Here is a 10,444-nt window from a genome sequence, read left to right as displayed (position 1 = left end):
GCAAACACGTGATCCAACATGTGCACAAAAATACACAGAGATCAGCATGTTTGTGTTAATATATGCATAAGATTCAGATTGTGCTCATGTGTATGTGTGTGATGTACAGCAGGGACTGCACACTCTGCAGAATGCTATAGCTGGGAGCGCTAACCTTACATGCCAGGTCTCCTTGATACCATTAGTCCATTACCTGCCCCCTCTTGAGAGTGTGAGCCTCTTTTCTCTTCACCGTACTGAACGGTTTTGGAACGTGGGCCTTAAAGTCCCCCGGTGCGATGCAGTGGTCCGGAGAGGACTGGATACAATCCAGCTACGTCCTGTGACATCATTTGCTTTTTTGTCTCTTTATTTTTCTATGATTTTGAGTTTCATGTGAGCTTGGGTTCGTTTTTTCACAAATGTTTCACTCCCTGGGGGTTTGGAAGCATACATGTACTACACAAGGTTTGAATCATGGTCTATTTAGGTGAATTGACTTTGAACCACTTTACTTCAAAAATGTCACTTTGAGATGAATCACACTGTGCGATGATAGTCCGACTCTGGTCCCTTGGCTTTTACAGTAAGGAAGAATCATACGAACAGAAGCTGGACCAACTCTTCTTTCCTCCTCTAAGAGAATTTAAATAGCACACAACTGTTTCACTCTCTGCACTTACAGGATTCATGGGATTTAAACTAACAACCACCTGACTCGTCACCCACCCACCAGAGGCGCCGGGATACAGAGTACCAATTTTTTTCAGAGCTTCCACCTCAGTGTCATTTCAATTACCTGTATATTACAGGGACAACCTGACTATTAAAGCACACACCTGCTACTCAGACCTGTGGGGCATACCCTGGCATTAGAACGAGGCCGTGGTCACACATGTAGGATGTGTCGTCATTCCTGATGCTGCTTGATTCAGACGCTGCGCCGTGATGATGATGTTGCTTGGGGATGAAGATGAAACGCCTCGAGGTTGTTTCGCCTCCACCTACATGTCAAGTAGCAGGAAATATGCGGACATCTTCTCTGATGATGGTTATAATGAACATAATACTATGACGTATTTTGACCTTCCTGGATATAAAATATCATCACTCCATCATTTTGTCCAACGAGACATTTGTCTAAACATTTGTAAAAATTGTTTGTGTGCATCAGCTTTAAGGTAATGGAAAAAATGCGTTCATTGCAGATTCATTATATCCACCTGAGCATAGGTCCTAAGCTGGACCCAACAAAAAGCTTTAGAATCAGAGTGGAAATCTTTGAATTTATGAAAAAGAAAATGTCAAGTACCAATGTGTATAAGAGGACATGGCTTTACATTACATTACCTGGTCACACACCCACAGACAAACACACACACACACACACACACACACACACACTGGACGTGCAGACAGAAACAATGCTAATCACGTCATGGTGTTCATGTCTGCTGTTATCAGTTTCTCCTCCTCATCTCTGCAGACACGCGGTAGAGGAGCGGGGATGAGGAGTCCAGGGCTGGGCTGCACGGCTGCAAGCGGAACAAGGTTGGGGAAGCCAGTAGGTAACACAAGCCACCGGGCACACAATGGAGCCGTGACCCCTGTGGGTCAGGAGAGATAAACAGGAAGGAAATGTGAGACAACAGGTCGTCACTGCTGGATCTGCTGCCGTGGGACAGGGGTAGAAGATAATGTGACAAGCAGATTACCTGCACTCAAGGGCAAAGGGGGTGAAAGAGGACTTAAAAAGAGACTGTTCCTCTCTGGGAATCCACGGCTGACAGACGCCAGGGATGTGACAGCGATTTAGACGTAAGGTCTGACGATCATCGTTTTCTGTTGTGTAGCTTCAGGAAGTTGGGCAAATCTATGTAATATGATAAATAAAGTACTTTCAAAATAAAACACCTGGGAGGAGTGGCCATGCCATGATAAACAAAATGAGTAGATATATTTTACCACATCATTTTCCCGTAATTATGATCCTTTTGTTGGTTATTATTAAGTTTATGCAAAAGCCATTTGACAAATAACTACGATACTTGGTGGAAGGATGCAGTGTGGTTGAGAATCCAGATTAAAAAAAACAGATTTTATTAATTTAAATGTGGTTTCACGAGGGGAATATTGGGTCTTGGTGGATGAACTACCTCTACTGAGCTCTATTCTAGTTTTGCACTATTAAAATGGTAAAGGCCAAATCCATTAGTGCAATGCAATAGCAGTAGCTGTAGCAGAAGTTCCCTTGTAATGTTACAATTCGGCATTGGGTGACCAACAAAGAAGGATTATAATATAAGTTTAGCTTTTATATTTAAACATTTTACCCTGTTCCATACGTGTGTGTGGATCCACCTTTTGGGATGGACACAGCCTGCTTGTCCGCTTGGCACTTCAATAATTGATGCCCTCGCTTCATTGTCACTAAAAACTCATATCAAGGAAGGAGTGTCAGGCTCACTTTACTGATTCAGTCTGTGTGAAACTTTAATCCTCAGCTGATAACAACCTGCAGTGATCGGCAAACGATGAAGCTGAAGCTCTTGGACGATGGGCCGTGCATTCTGGGTTTGCTTCCACAATCGCTGATCATATTTTGACTCTTTTAGGTGTTTTTGGAGCCTGCTGGTATCACAGATGTTGCTACCTGATAGTCTGAACAGGGAGGGACGTCGTGAAAGATTTAACTGGCAGTAAAGATGACTGAATGGGCTTTGTGAGCTCCGCGCAGGAACTCTATCCATAATGCAGGGGATGACAGCGCTGCCACTGTTCCCCAACAAGCATCGGTCCCGAGCCTCTGCTTGTGATGTCTGCATGCAGCTTCCCTTCATTAATGAATGATGGGCCGTGCACATATCAGTGGCCATTCCATGATATAACAGGGGGATTTGCGGAGGGAGATTACGAGAGAACAATCTCCACCCTGGTTGGAAGCCATTGTTTGCGTATCTGCTAATTGATCTGCTCTCAGATAAATATACATTGAGCTGTCACTAACGCAAGTTTGCAATTTGAACTAAAAGCCACACCCTGCTTAAACCTCTGAGCAGCTGCTGCATGTGCTGACTCAGCCCCAGACTGAGTAATGGCTGTCGTGGACAGGTAGACGGCTACTTTGCAGCCTTTTTAAAATGAGAAGGCACAATCAGATAAAATGGGGACTGTCATCCACGACCAACTTTGAGTTTGAGTAACTGAACAATGGAGGCGAACCGTCGGGTTGGAGTTTGGTCAGTACACATCTTACGACATCCATAACTGTGGACAACATTACCAACAAGTGTTTGCATCTTACCATGAAGCTAGTGGATGTACGATGTTTTTCATCAACAAACGTTTGGAGGCTGGCACAAATATACCACTATTGAGTTAAACATTTTTACAGTTAAAAACTAACAAACTGTAAACAAACACAAACAATAAAAAAACACATATATATTACATAAATGTACATCTATACTGCACGGATAACTCAAGTAAAAGTTGCAAGTTGTGCTGAATAACAGTATTTATTTTATGGTGTAAATACTCAGACATGTTGTCAGTTCCTCTCTTGTCAAAGCACTTTCATTAACGTAACCCACTGTGTCTACATCTCAGTTCAGTAATTACAATGAACCCGTGTGTGTACCACTTGTAATTCATAAGCTGTGTTTAAGGTACTCCGAGCAGCTCCAAGCAAAGTATCCATTGCCGTCCATCAGTTTGTGCACTGTTTATCTATATCAGTAACCCAGTGAGTGTGTACCTGAGTAAGACAGCACCGACAAGGCTTGTGTCACCTCCGAGCCTCTTCCCATGCTACCTGCAGCCTGACAGACTTCCTTGTTCCTACATGATTTAAAGAATTACTCTGAACTGTCAGGTGTCAGCTCCCCCTGCAGTCTTCAGTTTCTAGCTCAGGTATTAGTCTGGCCATTAGATCTGACCGTTCCCTTAGCAGAGCCGCCATAGGTCGGCCCCCACACCCAACACCCGCTCCTCCGCCTCCCCTCACTCCTGCCAGACTTCGACAGTGAATTATTCATGGTTGACGTGCTGTTGGGACGTCAGACTCAAGCGTACATTTTCATTAAACTTCTCTTGTCACGGTGGTTTGAGAGGAGAGGATGCGCCTCAAGTGTGAAATGGCACCAAGTCGATTCCTCTGACAGAGAAGAGAGGGACCACAGGGGGATGAGTGGTATCGGCCTCCTCAGTGGCTTCCTAGTGAAGGATTGTGTTGCCAGGTTTGGATTAGGTGAAAAAAAATCTCTTGTGATTGAATAACCATGGCGAGACTGAGTCAGACTATATTCATGCAGATTCCAACTGACCCGTCTTTAATCTGACTCTGACTGAACTGATGACTCCACTTCGTGTAATTTTAATGTTTTTACCTATAATTACTACTTAAATAATCAAGTTCCCATCATCACTATCTCTAAAAAAATAAAATAACGTGTTTGCTTTAGGGCTGAACAACTTAAAATATACATTAAATGACAGAATTTAATGTTGACTGGACAAAATTATTGCACAGATGACTATGTAAAGGTTTAACTCTTTTTATCATAGCATCCACAAATTACAAACAGCACATAAGGCTGCCGACCTTTCTTAGGGTCAGAAACATGAGGTCTCTGAGTCTACTGTCAGACTTAGTTTCTATTTAACTACATTTCTCAACCTTAGTCCCGAAAAAGAATTTGAGCATATGCGGAGTCGTATGGATAAATGCTTGATTCACCACTAACACAGATTTTTATCAAAAACCTGGATCAAAATGTGAATCCCCACTGAAACCTGCAGCAGCACTGCTCTCTACAGGCCGAGCCTTGTTACTGTGCTGCACCACTGACTGTAGTGAGAGACATCACAGCAGGTGGCATCTCAAGAACCCCTTCACAATAAGGGTTTTCTAGGAGCCTATTGAAATAAATACTTTTCGGTTCTTCCTATTTAAGTCCAGTTATTAGTTCATTCTTCTATGTTTGCATTTTTTTTTTGCTTGCTTATTGTTTGTTTAGGCACTGGTCCTCCCTTAACTCCTCATACTTATCCCTTAATTATTTATAATACTTACTTATATCATTCTTTGTTGTTGTAACATACAGATGCAAGATCTGTCTCAAGAATTGTCTTTGACATTAGGCTTTATCTTAAATTTTGTTATTTTATGTTGTAGTTTGTTATGTTTCTATATTTTTTGTACCATTTCAGATCATGTCTTTTTTTGTCTTGCTTTGTCTTCTTTTGTGTCGTGTCTTGTCTTGTGTTGTCAAGCCTGTATAGCATAGTGTCATTTCTCATCTTGTTGTATCTTGTCTAGTGTCTTGTCTTATTTTATCTCCTCTTATCTTGTGCTATACAAATACATATTACTTTTTTTGTTTACGAAATAATTCAAAACTATTTGAATTATTATTCAATACATTTGGAAACATCTTCCCATCATTGTTGTTACTGACCATGATGATAATAACAGTTGGCTCACTGTTTCAGGTTGAGCAATAGAAGACGTACAATTTATAATCGTCTTTATCCTTATAATATATAACTGTTCGATACCCAATAATCACAATAGATAAATATGATATCTTTATATATATATTAATCCAGCGTCTACTTTCCCGGAAGTGACGTTGCCGTGGCCTCTTTCCGGTCTCCCCGGTGCTCCTGGTCCTTGCTGCCGCCTGTCATCACCTCTCAGCCCCGGAGGAAGACGCCTGTGTGCATTACCGTGATTTGAACAGTTTCTCAAACAGGGAATCCATTGCGTTTCGCGGCCCCTTTTATTTTGAATCGCACACCAAACCCGCGAACCCTTTCCTGAATCAGTGACGTGCTCGGCCGGCTCGCGAGGCTTCGAACGTCATCAACACAAGCCCCGATACGCGCTTCACAAAAATCCTCCTCGATTACTCGACACACGCTTCGAAGGACACACCACTACCGTCATGCCCATGTACCAGGTAAAGTCCGTCTGTCCCGGGGACACAAGGGTTGATATACCGACCTGCATGTACAAGTTACCAAATATCCACGCGCAGCAGGGCAGCGGCTGCTCCTCCGAACACGCGCTCCAGGTAACTGTGAACTTCATTTCGACAAACTTCATCTTCATTTCGAGCTTTGTGTTATTGTGTTAACACGTTGTTAGTTTGTGTTCACCTCCCGCTGTTGTCCGCAGCTCGTTCCGCTCCTCTCACGATTCCTCTGGCAAGCTTCTGTTAGAGTTAGCCGCGTTTGGCTAAGCTAGCTGGCTAACTTAGCATTAGGTGCTGTCACTTTTAGCTGATGCAACAGTCACATCTCCCCTGTCCATCAACCTTCGATTATAGGCTATCCGTCTGTATCAAGTGCTAGACGGCCATTGTTAATACTATGGAGCTGTCACTGCACGTAAGAGATTTGTACTCCAGCTGTGTAGTAACTACAACACCGTAGAATATAATAGATATTTATTGTTATTGGTTAAAACAAATGAAATCTATTCAGCAGCTCTTCAAGACGTGTGCAGCACAAACAAAGTAAACAACATAGATGACAGCAGAAAAACATACATACATACATACATACATACATACATACATACATACATACATACATACATCAAACATGCATACATATTGATACTTTATTGATCCCGAAGAAAATGTAGGCATCCAGTATCACACAAAACCGTAAAGACAGAGTGTCAATGTAAAGAAGTATGAACTAATGGAGAAGTTGACAATACAATATTTGAAGTATAAGGTGATAGAAAGACACTAAAAACCAAGGCAGAGTCCAAATAAAAATACAGAATTAAAGATACAAAAAAGGAAGCTACACAAAGTTGTGCATTAGACTAACATAGCCTGTCATGGTGCAGCCAATGTACGTTTATTTGGAAAGAAAAGGGTGAAAACAGCGAAAGAATAAAACTTTAGATATAAAACTAGAGATATATGAAATAAATTAAGATAAACATAGGCAGTGATGGTGAAAGTCTGGCAGCCTAGTTCTTATTTCGCCATGAGCCCAGATTTAAGGCACAATAGTGCTGCACTTTTGAGTATTTCCATGCTTCATGTCACAACGATAATATTGTTCCTTTTTGTTACACTGCTTTCATTTGACAGCAGCTGCTTTCCACATAACTTATTTCAAAATATGATGCATTGTTATGGATTAATCAACATAACATCGTACAGAATTGTAGAATTAAGCTCAAGCTAGAGTTCCTGTTATATTAAACTGCCACTTATATAGTCATTAATCAGCAATATTAAAATGTATAATGGTATAACACTCAAAGGAGCAGTTTCTAAGATGAGATCTACTTTAAAACAAAAGATTACATATTTGAAGTCAGTCTTGAAGCAGTAGTAGATAAAACTTTTCACATTAGTCGATATCAATAGTTATTATGATCACATTGTTATTGCTTTTCATTTCAAGGACTGTTTTTTAGTCCTAAGTGATGGCTGTGCTTTTAAACTCTGCATCTCTAGCCATTGAATCTGTCAAATATGTTCTGAGTGTTAACTGTGTTAAATGTTGCCACTGCAGCTTTTACCCTGTCTGTGAAACCTCTGCTGAGTTGTGTTCAAAATGACTCAACTGTGAATTCTCTCTGTTTCCCCAGAACGGCGAGGTGGACCCAGCAGTCAAAGCTCTGGAGGCTCGGCAGGATGAAATCATGAGAAAACTGTATGAGCTGAAAGCAGCTGTGGAGGGCCTGGCCAAGACTGTGACCACGCCAGATGCCGATCTGGACCTGACAGTCAGCAGCAGCCTCTCCTCTCAGACCCTCAGCTCCGCAGCCTTCCAGGGCACCACAGACCTGGACTCACTACTGGGCAAGGTGAGACACTGGGGCGCTTTAGTGATGCTAGAATTTCTTTCCTACATAAAACCTATGTACGTTGCCCTGTTTCTTTCAATTCACATAATCTGACTTTTCTGTTTGGTGGTAACCGTCTCTGATGATACTTGTTGTACCTGCCTGTCCTTACAAGATCTGAATATTGTGCCTAATGGAACAATCTGCTTGTAATGGAATTTACCATTCAAGTCCACACCCTCATAATAAATAAGGGTGTAGACTGATTGCAAGTCCAGATGGTGCAAGCTGTTTGTATCGTTATGGAAGAGAAATGTTGAACACAGAATGCTTTTTGGATCGAGCAGCTGCTTACTTCTGTCTTCTTTGTATCAGGACCACGGCGCTCTCCGCGACATTGTCATAAACGCCAACCCAGCACATCCACCTCTGACCCTGCTGGTGCTCCACAGCCTGCTGTGTAAGCGCTATCGGGTGCTGTCCACCGTCCACGTCCACTCCTCAGTGGCCGACGTCTCGTCACAGCTCCTGTCCTGCCTCGGCCCACGCCACGAAGACAGCTATGCGCGCCACCTGTTCCAGCTGGGCTTCACGCTCATATGGAAAGATGGTAAGGCCACAGTGAGAGGGAAGGTGTGTGTGTGTTAGTGGATGGACAAGAAGGGACAAAGAGATGAAGGAAACATTCTTGTAAAACTGGTATGACTGGTAGGAGATCAAAGCAGAAGGTTAACATAGTATAAATATAAAATTTGAACTCTCTGTTGCGTGGCATTTGATTGGGAACCTAATTACTCTTTAGAGCTTTGAATTCATATGAGCAGTAATAAGCATATTGACATGTGTTGGTAATGCTTCTGTCCTCGTAACAATGTGACGTCTGTGCTCTATCCACAGTCCCCAAGCTGCAAATGAAGTTTAGCATCCAGAACATGTGTCCCATCGAGGGTGAAGCCAACGTGGCACGCTTCCTCTTCAAGCTGCTGGCTCCCTACCCCAGCGATCCCGCCCTCGCCACTATGGTGGACAGCTGGGTGGACACAGCTTTCTTCCAGCTGGCAGAGGGCAGTGCCAAGGAGCAAGCTGCTGTCCTGCGGGCGCTTAACTCCGCTCTGGGCCGAAACCCCTGGCTGGCGGGGCCGGAGTTCTCCCTGGCTGACGTCGCCTGCTACTGCTGCGTGCTGCAATGTGGCTCGGCCTCCTCTACCCCCGCTAATGTCCAGCGCTGGCTCAAGTCCTGCGACAACCTGGGCCACTTCACCCCCGCCAAGGCAGTTGTGCAGTGACTGGTGCTGTCCCAGGAGCAGACACCAGAGACGGTGTCCTACATAAGCAAAGTGAGATAAAGGCATTAGAATATTAAGATATCCAAGCCATGTCTGGAAAGCTTTCTAATGCTTCCCTCCTTATTGTATTATAACACTGAACTGACAGAGACTCAGTGGAAGCAAAATGGTTTATGGGTAAAGTAACTTAAAGAGTATTTTTCTCTGCCATGCTGCTTTTATATCACAAGAGATCCTATGCTGCTTTTGCAAGGGAGGAAGCATGAGAGGACTGTAGAGACAAGGGCTTGATGATGGATTAAATCAAAGGTACTGACTACACTTTCCACCCACTTTGTGCCTAACATGATCCTGTTCTCAATGTGTGTGCATGTGTGTGTGTGTGTGTGTGTTAATGTGGTGGCGGGTATTACTGGTTTGTTTTCAAAAGTAATACTTTGTACCATTTGTTTTCCTGAAGCGATTAAAACTTCTACTTTGGATCAAAGTTTGAACTGGGGCCTGAGCTTTGTTTGAATTTTTTCATTAAAGGTATTTTCCTTGAGTAACAAAACAGGTGGCTTTCACTGAAGTTCACCTCTGTGTCCAACAGGTGGCAGGGTTGTCATAAAATCCTTCATGTAAATATTTGCTCTGAGCAGAGGTGAGAATCAGCTCAGATCAAACAAGAATCTGTTGTACTTCAGTTGTGAATCAGTCACCACTGTGTAGTTTGTCCAACAAAGACTAGAGACACATTTATGTTTTAACTTTGAAATGTCCTGCCCAGAACATTTCGAGCCCAGAATTGATTAAAAAAACAGAATATTTAGACATATTCTTTAAAATCTCAAATATCAAGACAGCCTCAAAACTCAGGCTGTATTTCATATGACAATAGTATAGACAAAAGAACTGAAAATATTGACATCCAGGGCAGATAAATGTTTATTTATATTCCAGTTGAAACCATATAACGTGTAGTTTTATAGAGTTACCAACATGACAGTCCCATTGACTCCACTAAACATTTCCTTCCGCAGCTGTTGAGTGGAACTTTGTGGATGTTTATCTTTTCTGAGCAACCAGTTGTTTGAGGTGTTTTCTCATCAGCTGAAGTGTTGCAGAATGGAATCCAGGTACCCGGTCTGTCTGGAAAAGGAATATAGAATTCGGAGCAGCTCAATTTCCGGTTTATGTAAAGTATAATCTCTTGTGATTTTCAGCTGACAGATCTTTATTGATGACTGTAACGATGCCTCTGCGTTACCGTGAGCTCCTCGTCATGAACACAAGGAGAGGTGTCGTCAATGTCTCTCTTTATTGGCTCCACACACACGTGAACAAACATGAACTTAAATCACAGAAATCGAGTAGCTCT

The 10,444-nt window shown here is 42.6% G+C and overlaps 1 protein-coding gene across 2 annotated transcripts; it reads left to right on the top strand.

The window, feature by feature from the left end:
* The first annotated feature begins 5,627 nt into the window (after nucleotides 1–5,627).
* aimp2 (aminoacyl tRNA synthetase complex interacting multifunctional protein 2) lies at nucleotides 5,628–9,583 on the top strand. 2 transcript variants are annotated; one of them, XM_062408518.1, is made up of 4 exons: nucleotides 5,628–5,942; nucleotides 7,601–7,819; nucleotides 8,174–8,408; nucleotides 8,696–9,583. In XM_062408518.1, the coding sequence occupies exons 1-4, from the start codon at nucleotides 5,928–5,930 to the stop codon at nucleotides 9,082–9,084; spliced, it is 858 nt and encodes a 285-aa protein (XP_062264502.1). In that variant the 5' UTR covers nucleotides 5,628–5,927; the 3' UTR covers nucleotides 9,085–9,583. The 2 variants fall into 2 exon arrangements, with proteins under 2 accessions (XP_062264502.1, XP_062264501.1); XM_062408517.1 differs by having other exon boundaries at nucleotides 5,628–6,056.
* The last annotated feature ends 861 nt before the right edge of the window (nucleotides 9,584–10,444 follow it).

This window comes from Platichthys flesus, chromosome 16 (assembly GCF_949316205.1).
Source record: "Platichthys flesus chromosome 16, fPlaFle2.1, whole genome shotgun sequence".
Classification (NCBI taxonomy): Eukaryota; Metazoa; Chordata; class Actinopteri; order Pleuronectiformes; family Pleuronectidae; genus Platichthys; species Platichthys flesus.
Note: the sequence above shows the minus strand (reverse complement) of the source record. Positions and strands in the feature narration are given on the sequence as shown.

Bases quoted from the DNA above. Each gene is read 5' to 3' on its own strand.
- aimp2 (XM_062408517.1), top strand. From the start codon at position 5,928: ATGCCCATGTACCAGGTAAAGTCCGTCTGTCCCGGGGACACAAGGGTT. The intron at 6,057-7,600 runs GTAACTGTGAAC...CTGTTTCCCCAG, and splicing joins CCTCCGAACACGCGCTCCAG to AACGGCGAGGTGGACCCAGC. The intron at 8,409-8,695 runs GTAAGGCCACAG...CTCTATCCACAG, and splicing joins CACGCTCATATGGAAAGATG to TCCCCAAGCTGCAAATGAAG.